Below are 19,211 nucleotides of genomic sequence, written 5' to 3'. Positions count from 1 at the left end.
CCATTACGAGTTTGGCCGGCGGCAGAGGCCGCCTACCAAGCACGTACCGCCATCTGACTGTCAGTGTGGCCAGAACACCGCCGGCCCTATTACAAGTTTCCTGCGGAGTGGAAACAGTAATTACGCCCGCCGCCCAGTGGGAAACAGGGCATTAACATTGACGCCAGCTCGCAATCTAGCCGGCGACAATGTGGCATTGCGGCAGGTGCAACAGCTCCCGCCGCGCTCTTCACTGTCCATAATTCAGGCAGTGGAAAGTGCGACGGGCTGTCCATGGGTGTCACGGTCTGCACGTCTCTTACCGCCATGGGCTGCAGTACTTGGAGGTATGCCTGGTTTCTTACTAGTTCTGGACTGGCCAAGATAAGGGCGACCCCTTCTAGTAGCCACGGTGCTGCCAACTGGAAAAAAACACCAAGGTAGACCGTACCCTCCAGAAGGAGTCCCAGAGGAAAAATTCAAGTAATGGGAAAAAACCTCTATCACAGGAACTCCTGAAAAAGAAGAAAAAACTATGAAAAAAGGCAAAAAATAGAAGTCAATTCTGCAGGGAAGAAGCAGGTGCGAGTAGAAAGCTGGAAACAGGAGCGAGGATCACCACCAAGACGGAAGTGTTTGCAACACAAGGAAGGAGGGAACTGCGGTGCTTACATACCATGAAACAGGAAGTGACAAAATAGAAAGAACGTACAACACCTTTTTGGATTGGGAAAGACCACATAGAAATGAATGAGAAAAAAGACCAAGTAGAAAAGTAAAAGGAAAAACGCATGCTGAGAAGACAAACATCAAGGAAGAAGACAATATGGAAGACCAAGAAGAAAGAAGACATGAAGACAGAAGAAAAAGTAGAAAAAAGAGAAAGGACCCAAGTAGGTAAGTAGGAAGGGAAAGTCAGGGAAGCTGGTAGGGGCAGAGGCATGACCATGAGCACAAAATGTGCCTCCTGGGCCGCACCACAGCAAAAAACGCCAAACGAGCACATAATAACAGGCTACGGCGGTTCCGGCGTCCCAAAATGCGGACTGCTGGCCTGACCATGGTCCGAAAAAGGGACGTTGCTGTAATCCTCGGTGTCACAATGGCTGGGGGGGTGGCGACACCCTCATTCTGCCAGTCTTTCCATTGCAGTCCAACTGCCATGAAAAGTCCGGCAGATTGGGGAGTCGTAATCCCCAGTGTGGCGCAGCATGCAGAGCCACCCTGGTGGATTACATCCGCCGAGGCTGCCAGGCTGTTGACTGAGGGCAACCTGGCGGTGTTGGCAGTCGGACCATGGCAGCTCAGGCACGGCTGTCATATGACAGTTGAACCGCCATGACCGCAGTGGTCCAACCGCCACCGCCAGTCTAGCAGTCTTAAGACTGCCACATTCATAATAAGGGCTACAGTATAAGTGGCTTTGACAAGATTACATTTTCACCCAGGACATGTTTAGCATGACCTAGTCCTTTGATTCAGTATCTGCATAACACTACTAGGATAATATTCTCCCAATATACAGTTCAAGAAGAGAATTATACCCAAATATAACATCAGAAACACAATATTATCAGAAACAGTAAGCACCAAAGAGAGATGAAATGAGATTGCACCAGATACAGCACCAGAGCCAAATTGACCTTGGATACAAAGCCACTGCAATGCTTTCCAAATAATATGGTAGCGTTAGCTTGAGCCCCTGACTGGGTGCAAGAACAATAAGGCCAGATTTAAGAGCCACATTTGTGTCATTTTATTAACAGTAATGTGATCCAACAAGACCAAAATCGCCACGCAAGATTTACAAAGTGGCACAATCCATGCATTGCACCACTTTATAAGCACTTGCGCCACATTATGCCTGCGCCAGGCATAATGTGGACAAGAGGGCATTTCCCCTTTAGGGGGACTGTAAAAATGGTGCAGTGAAATTTAAGAGATTCCACTGTGTCATTTTTTGTGGCTACCTTTAACGCCTGCATAGTGCAGGCATTAAAAGGGGGCATACCATTGCTTTCAATGGGCCCCTATGTACTGTACCGGATTAGCACCAACATTTTGCCACTAATCATACACAGTACATCAACAGTGTCAAAAAGTTTAACGCTATTGCCCCTACCCTGTGCCATGGTGCGCCGTATCTTAAATACATCTCACACATGGTGGCAGTAGGAAGGGCACTAAGGGGTGCAAGAAAAGTGGCGCTGCATTGGATGCAGTGCCACTTTTTCTTAAATCAGGCCCTAAATATCCTCAGAGGCAGACCCTGTTTTACTCAAATACAGGTATATGAGAATAGTATCTCCGTGAACCATATTGGCTGATTTTGTCCCAGAATAACTTTGTATCCCTGCTAGAGTAATAGAATAACACCCTCCTCCAGACTCAGTCCTTGGATGCATTGTACCAAACAGAGTGCTAGGGTGATACCGGCATCAGAAATAGCGCCAGGATGGTGATGTAGCAATGCACGGAGTGCACAAGTAGCTCTCTTCATGAGTGCCCAATAGTGATTGACTTTCCTAGGCCAACTGAAGCTAGAAAAACACTGTTAGAACGGGGTTTATCTAGTTTTTGACTTTAGAAATATATAAGCGGCTGGCTTCTCCTTCCTGTACGATATGATGATGATGGAGTTTGTGACTGCTTGCTCCATTGAGCATTTCTGGTAAGACGCTCCACCTACTAAAAAAAAAGGGACGAAGGCACACCAAGGGAATTCTTAGTGGCTGCATGCTCTACAAGTATGAGCTGCACCACAGAGGTAGCTGCTGGATGGGCTAACATTTGATCCAGAGCTGTAACCCTCCCCAGTGATGAAACATCAAGCACTGTAGGTATGCACCTGGATCAAAGTTTCATTACAGAAGTACACATCCATATTTTTTAGGCACAGGGAGATTAACTGATTTGCCCAGAATCACAGAATGTTGATTTGATGCAAAGTTTCAAAGCTGGTTCCCCAGTTCCAAAGTCAGCAGCTCTGGTCATTGCTTTCTTGCTCCTGTTGTGGCCAGGGTTGTTCTCCTTCAGTTCCTTATCCCAATTTCATGCCATCGGCGGTGAGGCTGAATGTTTAAGCTGCAAACATCTCTCCTGAAGGAGGCATCTTCTGTAATGTGGGTGAATGCTGATGAGAATCTCCTGGTGCCTGATTGAAAGGGAGACTGAACAAGGTGCAGCTCCCAGTCGCGCTCTGAGCTGATTTTGTTGTGCTGAAAGGGTAATAGTAGCACAACATTTGAACTGTGAGTGCATTTGACATACATTTTAAGCCCCCCCTCTTCGACATATTAGTGTCTTTCAAATACTGAGCTCAACAACTCCCTCAGAATTCTTTATATGAGGTACATATTTAATTGTAGAGACAGTGGCAGTGAGAACACATGATGATCCAATAAAATTATTGAATCTAAACTTTCAGAGAATTTTAGAGAAGATTTAAAGATGACAAGAAAGCTTCACTGTGGAAGAGAGCCTCCCTGAGCAGATCATGATGGCAATGCAGAACAAAGCACATTACAAAAGGGAAGAAGTCGAAGACATTGTTCCCAATGATTAATCAGCTTTAAAGATGAGCTTCCCACCTGTTGTAACTTGATTATCCAGATAATATGCTGTTTCTATTTAAAAACAGAAACATTGGTTTACTTTTAACTATATTCTTAACTTGATACACATTCAAGACATTTGTATTTAGAATAACACCATACAATATTTATGATCATTCTACTAGGAGTAGGTGCTGAAGAGGAGGGACACTTATTGATGAGGGAAGACTCGCTAGACACTGTTTCTCCCTTCCTGGATCATGGTACATTGAGAGATTTGTATAATGGTGCCTATCTCATGATGTCTATTTGTTCATTACTGTTCCTTGGGGGAGGTGCTGGGTAGCTGATGCTGAGAACTGATTTTAAAAAGTTATTCATGGTTGGGACAAGGGTTAGATCCTAACAAATCGTGTCACTGTTGAAGATGGTCGGGATAGGTGTCTAAGGTTTAACCTCACCAGCTAAAGAGTGCTTTTTATTGTAAATATTCCACAATGTGACTGCAGAATTGTTAATATGGGAGAATTGAGAGAGTCTGAACAGTATCAAGCTTGTGTTTTTCTTCAGCACATTTGCCACATTTAAGAGTTACAGACTTGATTTATAGAGCCATAGCATTCAGAGTAATGCAGAAGGGTGTAGTGTTACAATGATAAATTGAGGAATGACAGTTTTCTTGTTGTGGCTCCTGAAGGACACCAGAATAGCTCGTTTAACCAGGGTTTACAGTGTTGAGTTAAATTTAGCATGGCAAATAAATAATTTGGAATACTGCAATCCCTACCACACTGGTGGATCACACCCAAATACTGCTTTGGCAGCAAGTCACACTAAGGCCTTGACTCAAACCCTCAAGGACCTGAATATTTAGAATGTTTGGGGATGTCAGTAAGGTGAAAAATCAATTATATGTTTTATTCCCATGTACATAAAATGTATTTGTGAGTTGATCAATTGTTCCGCACACCCTCTCTTCTACTCACTGTTAATATTCCTGCCCTTGGATTTAGAAAGCTCACAGACCATACAAGCAGTTGTGGGTCTGAACTTTGAGACTGAAATAGGGGTGAAACGTTCAGGTGCTCACTAAAATGGCAACTTATTGAGTGGCATGCTGCTGTCTAATTGGACGTGAAAAACAAATTATATTTTCAAGGAAATCCCTGACAAAATATCTGGAAGACTGTACCAGTAGTAAATAAACCTTCAATTGCCCTGTGTCAGAAGAAAACTTCAGACTGGATATTGAGGGTGAAGACATAAACCTTGAAAATATAGCACAGGGGCACTTTCTCAACAAAATCTTGACACAGATGCATAAGATGCATAAGATGACACATGAGTTGGATATGCTTCTTTTCCTGGATGATGTAACGTATGGTCTTTTTTTAAAACAATGCCATTATAAACAAAGGAGCATGCACAATAATTATTGGACTATGAACTAGAACATGCAACATTAGAGGATCCATGGAGGGAATTAAAATACTAGATAAGCTTAAGCCACTGGTGAAATTCTAGGAGGAATTGTAAGGAGGTGATTTAAACAGATCGCTCTGTCCAATGTATAATGACAAGTCGGAACACCCAAAAAAAGGACAACAAAACTCCTGAGAAACTCAAAAGGCTTTTGAAACAGGGCAGATGCCACTTGCAATGACACCCTTCCCTAATAGTGAGGAACTAGACCAGATTCTTCTTGTCCATATTTGATTAAATGTAAAAACGTGCTTGTCCAAACTTTGTACGAGGTCTCTCTTTTTCATAGTCTGGCACTGTGACACAGAAAATGGCCAAACCTACTTTAAGATTGATGTGTAAAGGAAATAAGTTCCTAAGGAAATTTCATGTTATGCTCATCTAATATAATTACTATCTCCTGAATAAAGGTACGCAAATATATTCCAAGGTATTGGCTACTTTTATACTGTGCACAGGTACCTTGACAGGTCTCTTGGTGCTGGCCTTGCATGAAACAGCAGGCCTATCAATTTAAAAGGTGGGTCTTTGTTACATCTCATAGCCTTAGTGTAGTCTTCCACCAAAGTGTTTCTCTGCCTTGCATCACTTTTCCTGATCTGTTTTGTTAGCCTTAGGACTCTAGGCACTTTACCACTGCAAAGCAGTGCTCAAGTAGATCTGCTCACTCCCTGACAACATGGTGGCATTGGTGTATCTACAATTGGCATAATTAATTTACTTATATGTCCCTAGGAAAGTGTACTATATGTGCCCAGGGCCTGTAAATGTAATGCTACTAGTGGGCCTGCAGCACTGATCATGCCACTCACTTAAGTAGCCCTTTAAACACGTTTCAGGCCTGCCATTGCAGAGCCTGTATGTGCAGTTTCATTGCCATAACGCCTTGGTATTTAAAACCCCTTACCAAGTCTTAAACTCCCCTTTTATTAGACATAAGACACTCCTAAGGTAGGTCATAGGTAGCCCATAGGGCAGGGTGCTTGGCAAGTAAAAGGCAGGACATACTACTGTGAGGCCTACACTTCTCATAGGATAACATTGAGGATTGCTTAATAAATTTATTAGGTGTAATTTCAGATTGAGAAGGAGTAGGACTGTCGTGTACGGTACCTATGGACTTGCAATAATAAATCCTCCTTAATAGTAAAATTGGATTTATAATTAGAACTTTAAAAATGCCACTTTTAGAAAGTTTGCATTTTTCTGCTCTTAAGCCCTGTGTGCCTGCCTGCAATTTCCTCTAGACAGTCACACACAAAGGGTGAGGTGCGCCTGATAGGCCATCACCAGGTAATAAGCCCTCCTGGGCAGGATGGGAGGGAGAAGCTGCACCTGAATAGGGCTGCGACTATCCCCACACAGAGAGCTGCACACCCCTTGTAGTGCATCTGGAGCCAGGGCAGGAAAAGGAGGATCTGTGTGCGCTTCAAAGCCCTTCTTTGAAGTCATCCCCATTTGAAAAACACCCCTGAGAATAAGAACTGGATTTCTGACCCTATCAAATCAGTACACTTCAGGACATGTGGATACTCTGCTAGGAAGAAGGACTGCTGTGCACCCACTGTGTGACTCGGAATCGATGCATCGCCCTTGGCCCCAACACATCGCCTTCATATCGGCCAGCTGCTCAGCTTGATGTCTATTCATCGTCTTCACTGTGAAGGGTTCAGACCTGTGTCTCGAAGATATCACACCGATGGGAGGCTCAACAACGGCACATCCCGGATTGCACGATTGGAACCAACGCATTGCCTTTGTATCGTCTCCCTGCTCCTTGCATTAGATCTTCATGTTGACGCAACCCTCCACACAAGGTACTCTTTTCAGCGGGACAAGGTTGGTTTCTGTAAATGGCCTGTGCACCATTGCGGTTGGCCTGAACTTTTGGATTTACCCAGACTAGCCCGACCAGATAGCCCTCGTTGGTGCTGTAAGCTTCTAAGCACTACAATTGCAGATATTCTTTTAAAAAAGTCATATCTCGGTGTCTAGTTATTGGATGTTTGTCGTTTTGGTCTTGTTTTGTTCAAAACGTTAAGCTCTATTTTGCTAACCTGAAATGGATAATTTGTGTTTGATTTATTCATTGTTTTACTGTTTTAAGTGTTACACAAATACTTTACACATTGCCACCTAGGTTAAGCCTGCCTGCTCTGTGCCAAGCTACCAGAGGATGAGCACAGGCTAATTTATGGTGTGTAACCGACTTAACTTGACAAGGATTATGGTCCCTACTTCGACAAGGTGCATACCTCTGCCAACTAGAGACCTAATTTCTCACAGTCTTTCATTATTTTCCTGAAGGACATCAAGGAATCGAATTCCTGAGGATGAATTGGATTTGTGTTCCAGCCGATAGGATCCTGAAGCAAGAATGCTCTGTCTCCTCTAGATGATCATTTGAAAAAGGGTTTGTCCACAAGATGCCCATTTCTGAAATCTTTAGTAGGTTTATAGGCAAGAATAAAACTTGTCAGGTATAAGGGTTATTATCATGGCTGCTCTTGAAAACAAGTAAGCCTAGATTAAACACAATCTTTTCTTATACTGACAACCAATGCATACTTTCCTGAATGCCATAACTTGATCCCTCATCCTAGTACCAGTGATCAGACAAACTGCTCCATTATGTGTCATCTGTGAGTGGCGCATCTCAGCAGAAGGCAGGCCAGCATTCAATGCATTGCAGTGATTCAGGCAGGCATTTGTAGCTGCTCCTACCCGCCCATTTATGAAATGAGGAGAGGGCGCTTCATCACTTATCTGATCTGAACAAGAGTGATGACAGAGGACATTTCTCAAAAAGGCTTTATTAGAAGAAATTACCAGTCTGGTTTTCTGCCCCATTGGGAACCACCTAACATAAGTGGGATATATAATTGTGTGATATTTTTCAATATTCATGGCTACTGAAACACTCATGGGTTTATGACGGATTCAACAAAACGTTTTAATAAGAAGCTTTACATTTTCTCTTCGTTCATGCTGTATACTCAGCACCAAGACTTTGATGTGTGATTATCACGATTGTAAAATATTTGATTAAATAAATTATTAAATAACCGTTTATGGGTACCAGAATCAAATCCAGGATGTTTTTCTATTAATTCACTAACAATTTATGGCATATTGAAGGGATATTTGTTGTTTTACACTGATGATATTCTGACTACGTTTATTGTACCCACAGATAAAAACATCCATGAGTCTTTGGACACTCTTTTAAAAAAACGTTGTTTAATTTATGATTCTTTGGGTCCTTGTTTATTTGGATGTATTTTCATGAACTCTTGTTAGTATTGTTTCATCATTTTGCATGCATTCTCTCCATATTCATCTCTATAAATAAATTGTGATTCTCATGTGATTGGCGGGTTGAGCCCTTTCATTAGGTACCATGCTAGTTCTCCTAGGTAGTAAAAACTATTATTAACTTAATTGGAAACATTTCAGAAAATTATTAAGAGCAACTTAACCTCAGGAATCCCTTATTGCTAATGCATTATACTAATACAACCCTTCCCTCTGTCATTGATACTTCATAATTCCTGACAATTCACATTTTCTTCAATAGTTGGTCATTTTGAACTATTACTGCCTTTCATGTGTTGACCACCATATTCAATCCAAGGTATTTTCTTCAGTTGTAAAGTCTGCCACCACACTAGGGTGCATTTTACATTATCTCCTTGAGCATTCATATTTTGGTATCTTGAACTAAACTGTACTGGGCTCTTTCCTTGGCGCTACTGTATTCTTTAGAGAGCCAACCTGGCTCCTGTATTACTCTTTGACCATACATCATGCCTTCCCAGCCTTTCACAAGATGTCTATGCTGATGATTTAGATATTTCTCTAGCCTTCTCTTCCTTCTCGCCACATGTCCAAAATATGTGCTCCTGTAATCTAAGTGCTCTCGGCCTTTAGATAAATTCCCACTATATTCTCCGCAGTAAAAACACAAGAAAAATGATTGTCTTTCCTACTTCCATATCTAATGATTCCACAGTCTTCAGTTTTCACTCAAAGGAACTTTTCTCCTTCTGATAATAAGGAGTTATTTTGACCCATTTTCTCTTCTCACATCTATTCTGTTGTACACACCTGTAAGTTCGAACTTTACAGCCTTCACAAGATTAGGTCACTCATCAATGGTATGGCAAACAAAATATTCACATCTGTGGCTGTCATTTGCTGTCTTTATAACTACTTAGTTTTTTTCTCTCAGGACTTCCACCTTACTCACTTCCTCCTCAGGTGTCCATCTTCATTGCTTCTTCAAACTACTTCACTCTGCCCACATCGCCCTTCTTCTCATTTGTCTGCTTTGACTCCTCTCCCCTTTTCTTGTAAATCTATCTCAAGCTACCCATACATCTAGCAGGAAATTGGGAACTTTTTCTAAACAAGGGCTGCCAGGAATTTAAAGTGCAACTTGCTTTTATAAGATAATTGAAAGGAATCAATCAATCAGGGACTTTGTAAAGCGCACTACTCACCCGTGAGGGTCTCAAGGTGCTGAGAGAGGGGGCTGCTCCTGCTCAAACAGCCAAGTCTTGAGATGTCTCCTGAAGGTAAGGAGGCCCTTGGTCTGACGCAGGTGGGTGGGAAGAGTGTTCCACGTCTTAGCAGCGAGGTGCAAGAATGATCTGCCCCCGTGGTTGTTCTGTGGATGCGTGGGATGGTGGCGAGGGCAGGGTCGGCCGAGCGAAGCTGTCGGGTCAGGGTGTAGAAGGAGAGCCGTCTGTTGAGGTATTCTGGTCTGGTGTAGTGCAGTGCCTTGTGAGCGTGGGTGAGGAGTTTGAAGGCGATTCTCTTGTTCACGGGGAGCCAATGCAGGTCTCTCAGGTGGGCTACGACGTGGCAATGGTGGGGGATGTCCAGGAAAAGGCATGCAGAGGCGTTCTGGATGCGCTGCAGTCTTTTCTGGAGTTTGGCCATGGTTCCCGTGTGAAGGGCATTGCCGTAATCCAGTTTGCTGCTTACAAGGGCTTGGGTGACTGTTCTTCTGGTTTCAGTGGCGATCCATTTGTAGATCTTCCGAAGCATGCGGAGGGTGTTGAAGCAGGAGGAGGAGATGGCGTTGACTTGCTGGGTCATAGATAGTGAAGAGTCCAGGATGAATCCCAGGTTGCCTGCGTGGTCGGTGGGTGTCCGGTGTGGTTTCCAGTGTGGCACACCACCAGGAGCCATTCCATGCGGAGGGGGTGGAGCCAAAGATGAGAACCTCAGTCTTGTAGGAATTCAGTTGAAGGCAGCCATTCTTCATTCATTTGGCAAAGGCCTTCATTCCTTCGTGGAGGTTGGTCTTGGCGGTGTCCTTGGTGAGGGAGAGGATCAGCTGGGTGTCCTCTGCGTATGAGATGATGCTGAGGTTGTGGGATCGGACAATGTTAGCGAGCAGACCCATGTAGACATTGAAGAGGGTCAGGCTGAGGGACGAACCCTGGGGTATGCCACAGATGATTTTGGTGGCTTGAGAGTGGAATGGAGGGAGGCGGACTCCCTGAGTTCTGCAGGTGAGAAAGGAGGTGATCCAGTCCAGGGCTCTGTCTCAGACTCCTGCATCGCTGAGGCATGTGCGTAGGGTGTGGTGGCAGACGGTGTCGAATGCAGCTGAGAGGTCCAGGAGGATGAGGGCAGCGGTTTCGCCGTTGTCCAGTATGGTTCTGATGTCGTTGGTGGCGGCGATGAGGGCAGTTTCGGTGCTGTGGTTGCTGCGGAATCCGGATTGTAATGGGTCTAGAATATTGTTCTCCTCGAGGAAATGGGTCATGCGCTTAGGTGAGCTGGCTCTTGGATCTGTGCATGGTCTATGAAGAGGTACACATATTACCTGTAATGCCAGGTATTTTAATCAGTGCTATAGAAGAATATGAAGACCAAACAAGCCACTTTAAAGATGTCCCTGTCTGTTAGATGGAGCCATTGAAGGGATCTCCTGCCGTTACTGACATAGGGTTTAATTGTGGAAATTGCTGTATCATACCAATAGGTGGTAATCACACTTACTGTCAGTTGACAGCTAATATTCACTTAACAAAGGCTGGCATTGCAGGGCGGAGTGCCCATTGGGAGTAAAAATCCCTGAGCTCAGTATTCTATTGGTTACCCTCTATCCAGTTAGGCCACATTTGTATTGGGGCAAGTCCCATGCCAATGAGGTCTATTTCCTTCCACCAGCATTGGTGTGATCCTGATTGGTATTAAAATGACAGTTAATCTTATTCTGAGCCACATGTGTCATTTGCTGATGCCCAAAATGTGAAGGGATCCTGTTAGATGTCATCCTACTTCTGTGTCCATACACTTGAAGGTGTGGTAGACCACTGGGTGAAAGAGGCCAAGTAAGTGGTAAAAAGGTCTGCTTGGTTGTTTTAAGCACCCATCTCAGCAGCACAAAATACTGCTCAGTTGGGATGACTGATACTTATATACAGTAGTGGGCAACTGTTTCATATCGTGGGCCGTGATGTTTTTTTGTTCTGAGAATAGACTATCTAGAGAGCTGTTTTTTAGGTCATCTGTAATTTATGCTTTAGGATGCTGGGAATGCCAGTATTGCGAAAGTTGGCATAGTTCATGAGGGCCTTTACAGCGGATAGAACTGTTCTGTATTTATTTTGAAAAGATAGCAGGGATGAGTGAAAAAAGGAGAAAAGGATTCTGGCTTTGACCTAAGTGTGAATGGACATGTCAGATTGAAAAACATATGCACCACTGGGGTGCCTATGCAGCTACAACCAGGTATGGTCTTACTTGGTAATCTGGGGACAAACAGACCACACAAGATACCACAAACTACTGCTAAACCTTGGCTACATGGTCGCCAAACAAGCTATTGCCAGGAAATGGGGATCGGAAACACTTCCTAGGCATCAAGAATTGTTGGAGGGTATGGACCAATGTTGAATACTGAAAAGAGAAATATATCGAAGTAGAGGCTGTGAATGGAAATATGAAAAAATATGGGGTGGTTGGCATGCTGAAATGGTGTAGAAAGGAAGCCCATAGAGGAGACAATGGGCTGGACTCAATGGACACTGGAAGCTTGTTTGGAAACACAAAAGGCGTCAAACTCAACAGAATCCAATATACTTAGGCAGATTAAGACAATGTACCGTGGGGGGTATGTTCATAGATTTTTTTATGTTGTTTGCTGTGCAGTGTAAACCATTAAAAAATATATTTAAAAAAAGACTGGACTTTGGCTCATAGCAGGTGATTCAGGAATAAGGTGGCCCTTTTCCTTCACATTAAGCAGCTGAGGTCTAATTCAGGTATGCTGAACCCCATTGAAGAAGTGTAAATTGGGAATCTTGGACAGTGCAGCATGTTGGCCTTGTAAAATCCAGAAGATCTGCTTAAGTTATGTGTTCTATTTTGGGTGACATTTTTGGATTATTTTATTTGGTGACTGAGATGTATTTGGCAAAGTTCGAAGTTTTGGAAGTTTTGTTGCTGTATATGGAATGGTAATTCTACCTGCCTAAGACTTTAATAGTAGCTAAGAAACATGTGCTTAATCTTTATGAAACCAGAAATAAACCGACTACAGACTACTGATTGATGAACATAGTTAGCTTGTCAAAATATGATGTTGTGATGTCTAAGATGAATTCAAAAAATAATTTTGGGGTTTGTGTGGCACTTTGACACAACAATTGATTTGGGAGATGGCAGCAGGTGGGCCCCCAGGCTTTTGAAGAATCTGTGTTGCTGCTGTTTTTGGGGTGTTTTCAATAAAAGTAAGAAATATTAGTTTCACAGAGTTCGTGAGGATTGAGGGGGGAATAATTCACTGAGGAGTAATTGTCTAGTGTGTTTTTTTATTGTGTCATTGTTTCAGTGATCCAAATTGTTATATGTTATTTTTTGTATTTATGTACATTTTAGCCTAATACAAATGCTTTTTAATATCAAAAACTCTGCCAAGATTGCTTTACTTTTTCTGAAGGGGGTTGTATGAAATTAAAGATAAATGGATTAAAAATAATAAGGTCTTAACTTATAACCAAAGAGGACGTCTGTTTTAGCTCCATGTAATGCACCTGCTTTTTCTGCAACAAAGCTTTAATCAAACTTAGTCTTCAAGGGGCTCATACGTGACTGTGTCTTCAAAAAATAATGTAAAGCTGTGAATGCTCACCCTTTGATTGCCATTCCACTTCAAACTCCAAATGTATTCAAGCACAGGTCTATGGGCCTCATTATGAGCCTGGATGTCCAAGGACCGCCAGCCTTGCAGTAACGGTCGGACCACCGCAACTGAGGGGGTCTGACCGCCACATTACATCCCTGCCGTTCCTGCCAGGAAAATTGTTTCCGACTGGGTGACAGCAGTCTGTGTTGTACTCGGCCACGGCAGTGCTGAACTCAACGCTGCCAGGCTAATTACAACTCATCTCACCGCCAGCGTTTCTATGCCGGTCACCACGCCATGGAAAAGCTGGTGGTAAGAGTGTGGTGGGGGCCACAGAGGGGTCCTTGCACTGCCCATGCTCACAGAGTGGGACTAGTACATCTGACCTCTTTAGTGTCCAACACATTCCCCAAGTTAGTTTATATTGGAGTGGGAATAGTAAATTTCACTCCTTTAGTGTCCAACACTTTCCCAAAGTTTTGTTAGATTGGGGAAATAGTAAATGTCACCCCTTAAGTGTTCAAAACTTTCCAAAAGATTTGTTAGATTGGAGTGGGAATGGTTAATGACACCCCTTTAGTGTCCAACAGTTTCCCAATGTTTAGTGAAATGGGAGTGGGAATAGTAAATGTTACCCCTTTAGTGTCCAACACCTTCCTCAAGTTGGTCTAGATTGGAGTGCAATAGTAAATGTCACCCCTTTAATATCCAACAACTTCCTAATGTTTTGTTAGATTAGAGTGGGAATAGTAACTGTCACCCCTTTTGTGCCCAACACCATCCCCAGGTTTGTTTACATTGGAGTGGGACTAGTAAATCTTACCCCTTTAGTGTCCAACATCCAACATCTTCCTCAAGTTTGTTTAGGTTATTGTAGGATTTGTGAATGGCAGTAACTTAAGCCCTCATTACCAGTGTGGTGTTCTTCAGACCGCCAAACTCGCGGTGGCAGTCTTACCGCCACTGGGCCGGCAAACCTAAGACCGCTGGCGGTATTACAAGTCGGGACACTGCCAGGCTTTTCGTGGCAGTCACACAGTTATGAAAACCCTGGCGGTAACGCACCCGGCAATAGGAATCTCCATTCCTGTCACCGGCACACGCACCCCCACTCACCTGCACACCTTCATACATGCACCCCCTCTCATCAGCACAGTCCCTGACTTGACATACACCCCCACTCATCCATACACCTTCATACACGCACCCCCACTCATCAACACACTTCCTGACGTACACCCCCACTCGCTCACACGCACCCATACAAACATCCCTACTCACATGCATCCCAATACACACACCTACTCACTCGCACCCCGACACACACCCTCCTTTCCGCTTCCATTCAGACACACACATCCTCCACGCAGACATACATACACAAACGCAGCCACGCACACCCATACCGCTACACATACACATACACGCACACACATGCATACAACACCCACCTCCTTTTGGACGGTACACCTATCTGTCTGGGCGAGGTGGTCGTTCGGGAGGGGATGGGTTTCGGTGTTTCCACTGCCAACGCCACTGCACCGTGCAGGAACCACCATGCCATATCACATCTCATAATAGAAAGGTGGAGTCCTTTTGCCGTTGCGGTGCTGGCAGTGGAACCGCCTCTTACCTGACGCCGGTCAGGCCGATGGTGTCAGATTTCCACCCATAAAAGGGCGGTAATTTCTGGGTGAGTCCTAATACAGCAGTCTTCAGACAGCCAACACTGGCAGTATTTGGGCGCTCGTGACGACGGCAGTCTTTCCAACAGACCGCCGAAGTTGTGATGAGGGCCTTAGTGTTTAAAGTTATCACAACGTTTAATACAGTAACAAGGTGTCACACATATTTTTAACTTTTTCTTTTATTAGAATTTATATTTGTTGTATAGTTTAACATTTAGTTCAATATAGTTTTATAATAAATTGTAAACATAAAGTTTGTTAAAGAACATAAATAATTTTTTACTAACAAAAACATTTAAAAAAATGAATAATGCATACTTTTACATGTACATTTACACTGATTATAATGTTTACATTTTGCAGACTATTTTAATACATTTTTAGAATATTATTTAACACATTTGAAATGGTATATATTAAATATGTATAGCTATTTTAGACAAATATTTAACTTATGCTTTACAAATGTGTTACATTTGTTAAACATTTTTTCTATATGTTTAACATTTTTAATAAATTTTTAACATTTCTTTAACATCTTTAAAATGTTCCCATTTATTTCCTATTGCTCTCCATGTGGTGATAGTCCTTTCTTTAGTTTAATTTGGTGGCCATTTGTTCAGGCTACCTTTTATTTTGCAGTCTTTTGCTGTTGTTTTGCGTCTTTTTTTCCAGGAACCGATTCACGGTTAGGGGATGCTGATCATCTGAACAGGTAAGTCCCTTTTTAAGGTTTATTTTAGGGTTTTCGGGTCGAGGGGGTATAATATGGGTCTTTAAAAGTTGGGGATAGTTTAATTTGGTAATTAGAAGTTTATTAAAAAGCATATTTTATGGTGTTTTTTACTATTGTGTTCTAAGGCTTTTTCTTTTACAATGTATTACTGTTTTCTGATTATGTTATGTTATAATATGTAATGTTACTTATGTTTCATTTACTAAGTGTTATTTATGTGTGTATTTAGTAATATAATGCATTGCACAGGTGGGTCGTTAATGTTTTCAACAAATTTGTTGGGAAGTTAGAGTTTTTGATTTCTTTTTAAGGAGATCTATTTTGGTTCATTGTAAACCAATTATTTTTACTTAGATTTCCTTTTTTGGACTTTCCGGAGTGGTGCTTTAAAAAAAAATATTTTGGAGGTTTGTATGGACCCTACACACTTTGGATTAAATTGAGGGATTTCAAATGGATTGCCTCTATTTTTGCATGTTTTTATTTTGGCTTTTTGGAATCGTTATCTACTATTTTTTATTGGATTAGGGCTATTTTTTCAGTGGAGCTGGAGTCAAATTTACAAGTATAAAATGGTAAGTTTTATATTTATATTTTATCATGGGTGTGATATGTTAAATATTGTTTATGCTGTGCTTAATTCATTATTATATAGAGTTAATTGGATTATGTATTGTATTTAAGGTGACAGATTGATTCTGTGTTTCAGTTGGTTAGATGGTTAGTCATTTTTATATCATTATTAATATGTACATTTTCTTATGATATCAGTGTTTATTTTTCATGTATATAATTATTTCACTGATCTAATAAAATATTCATATATATGTTTTAACAATGTGAGTTTTTTGTTTAAATCATATTGTAGTTTGTGATGTTCTTGGTTGGTTTATGTTTGTTTCAAAGGATGGATTTGGCAATTTCTTCTAAGGAGTCTCATCCTTTGTTGTTTATAAATATCCAGACTTTACATTGTAGCATTTTGTAAAAAAAAATTATCTGGTTTAGGGCCAATTTGAGTAACAGATTGTTCTATTCTTAGTTCTTGGTAGCTTTGCTTCCTTTTGCATAGCTTCAATACATTTGTATAATATAGGTTGCATTCTGCCTAGTGTGGATTGGAAGGCATTATACCATCCTTCCACTGCATTGTTTGTTTGGCTTCATGTGCCGTCATAAACATCCCACCATGGTATTTGGAATTTAGAGTTGCATCTGTGTCTTGACTGATGTAGCCACCCAACCCATGTGTCTTCAAAGTAGTCCACTAGGGAACTTCGGGCCTAATTAGGACTTTGGTGGTCCGACCATTGGACTGCCAATACAGCGGTGAGGTGGCGGCCGCCAAGCCTGTGGTCTCCCTACCGCCACATTATAAGTTCCCCACTGTGCTGGCCGGCACCGACAGTGGTGTAGCATTGGCCTCAGCTCTCCCTGAGAGCTGAGGCGAATGCTGCCACACTGTTGTGCCGGCAGCACACCCGAATGCACATCCAGAATGCGCATTGTCTGCCATGGCAGACAGTGTGCATTCTGGGTGTGCTGACAAAGGGGCCCCTGCATTGCCTACAACATTGTCATGGGCAGTGCAGGGGCCATCCTGTGGCCACGTTCCTGCCTTTCTGCCAGCCTTCTCAAAGGGGTGACCTTGCCATGAAAAGGGTGGCAGAAAGGCAAGTCGTGATCAGCCTGGCGGTGCCGATGTCGACACCACCATACTTTACCACGACGTGCAGTGCTGTCAACTCGTCGGGATCCATAATCCTGGCAGTGGCAGAGGACTCCTGGAGGTCCGACTGGCAAGTATGTAATCTGGTGGTTGGACCGCCAAGACTGCGGCAGTTGGACCGCCAAGGCGAGTATGGCATTCTAAGGACCGCCATACTCGTAATTAGGCCATTAGTTAGTCTTCTTTGTGTTGGTAGAAAAGGCTTTCTATCAGTAAGTTATAGTGGTTTGCTACTTCTGTGACAGGGACGTAAGCTAGTGCTATTAGTTTCTTTATTTTGAAGCTAAATTGTCTGTTGGTGGAATAATCTATACTTAGTGAAGATTTTTGTAGGTGTCGCCATGAACTCTGGTTAAAGTGGTAGTAACAGCCATGTATGGCTGTGTGGGGGTATATTTTTAATATTGGTTGATAGTAGCTCACTCAAAGTCTTTGATTATTTTTCGGGGCAGTAGTTATTTCTTTGATTATTTTATAAAATGTAGGAGTTCTAAATACGTACTGCTTTGTTTATTTGGGAGCAAAGAGATATTGGCATTTTGGTACTCATCATGAATGGGATATATTTGGATGAATGGTTTGGGACACATTTTAAATGTTCCATCCATTATTCATGTTCGACATTGGGTAGGTTTAATTAAATTGCTTGCAGTTCAAAAGATTAGGATTCTTTTTCGTTATTTTGATTATCAAGTAAAAGGAAGGGTTTGTGTGTTATTGTCAAATGGTTTCATATTTCTATATATTGGTATCTTCTAGGAAAAGGTAGGGTGTCACTGGTGTCTCTTTTAGTGCATGCAATTGGACGTTTTAAGGTAGGGATAGACAGTAGTTGGCATGTTATGTGTTCAGGGACTTTGGGTAGAATATCTTTAAGTATTTTGCTTGTGGGTTCTTGAGAACTAGTGCTTGCCTGTATTCCTTTTCTAACTTCAATTTCAGTTACATTTGGGGGTGGTTATGCTCTCTAACAATAATTACCACATTTTCTTTTATAGTTGCCCTCCTATAACATGCTTTAGAGTAATAGTTAGTAGATTTCCAGTTTACTGTTTCTGTTGATGCGCTTTCTTGGCTGTAGATGTAGCCCATTTGACTTAATAATTGCTTCCCTTAATGAGAGGTAATACATTTGGCACCTTCTGTCACGTTATCTGTAAGTAGTTTAATAATACAAAAATATAATATAGTTTGAGTTTTGCATGTTAGTTATTTAATCATTTAAAAATGCAGTTACATTTATTTTGTTACTTACTTGTATATGTTGTGGTGACATTATGTACGGTTTTGTAGCCTTTCTTTTATGTTTTCTTTAACATGGAGCAGGTGTTGATTTTCTGTTGCAAGAAAAGAAAATAACAGTTAATTATTGTGGTATACTTGCTGCTAGCTTGTGGTTGTTTAGGGAGTTTGGCTTATTTAAGTAGCTGTTTGGATAATTTTATAATTTATTAATTTTGTAAACTTACGTCTTGTATGATCTGTGTTTGGCGATGTTTTCTGGCACTGTTTAGATCTCAAATATTTTGTTTGTTTCTTTTAGGTAGTCTATGAAAAATGAAAAAAGGTACAGTACAGAATGTGTCAATATTTAAATGTGTATTCATATTTTTAAAAAATATAGTAACATTTACTTTATGATTTAACTATAATTGTTACTTACTTGGACATTTATTAGTCAAGATATATATTTTCTTTTATAGGTGTTTCTGGTTAGAATCCAGCAGAGTTTCCTCCTCTTGCAGCATCTGTTGATTTTTGGAGTGTATGTTTGCTTTAATTAGTGTGCTTTTTATGTTGTTTCTTTCATTGTTTGTGTCATCATCATTTCATCTTTACTCGGCACATACTGCCATAAAAGCATAAAACATAGATATGCAAAAGAAATAAAACCATT

At 41.8% G+C, this 19,211-nt stretch overlaps 1 protein-coding gene across 5 annotated transcripts in view; it reads right to left on the bottom strand.

The window, feature by feature from the left end:
• Positions 1-19,211, bottom strand: part of ARHGEF4 (Rho guanine nucleotide exchange factor 4) — a 1,288,638-nt gene that overhangs the window by 1,135,371 nt on the left and 134,056 nt on the right. The window contains exons 2-4 of one of the 5 annotated variants that reach the window (XM_069213712.1): positions 18,978-19,062; positions 18,784-18,862; positions 18,570-18,651 (exon numbers count right to left, since the gene is read on the bottom strand). The exons of 3 other annotated variants lie outside the window; for them this stretch is intronic. In XM_069213712.1, the coding sequence (XP_069069813.1) occupies positions 18,570-18,590 (21 nt within the window). In that variant the 5' untranslated portion in view covers positions 18,591-18,651; positions 18,784-18,862; positions 18,978-19,062. The remainder of the gene's footprint in view (positions 1-18,569; positions 18,652-18,783; positions 18,863-18,977; positions 19,063-19,211) is intronic. One more of the 5 variants, XM_069213711.1, reaches the window with a different exon arrangement.

The sequence above is a fragment of the Pleurodeles waltl genome, chromosome 11, assembly GCF_031143425.1.
Source record: "Pleurodeles waltl isolate 20211129_DDA chromosome 11, aPleWal1.hap1.20221129, whole genome shotgun sequence".
In the NCBI taxonomy this organism is placed as follows: domain Eukaryota; kingdom Metazoa; phylum Chordata; class Amphibia; order Caudata; family Salamandridae; genus Pleurodeles; species Pleurodeles waltl.
This window is presented reverse-complemented; position numbering and strand designations above follow the sequence as displayed.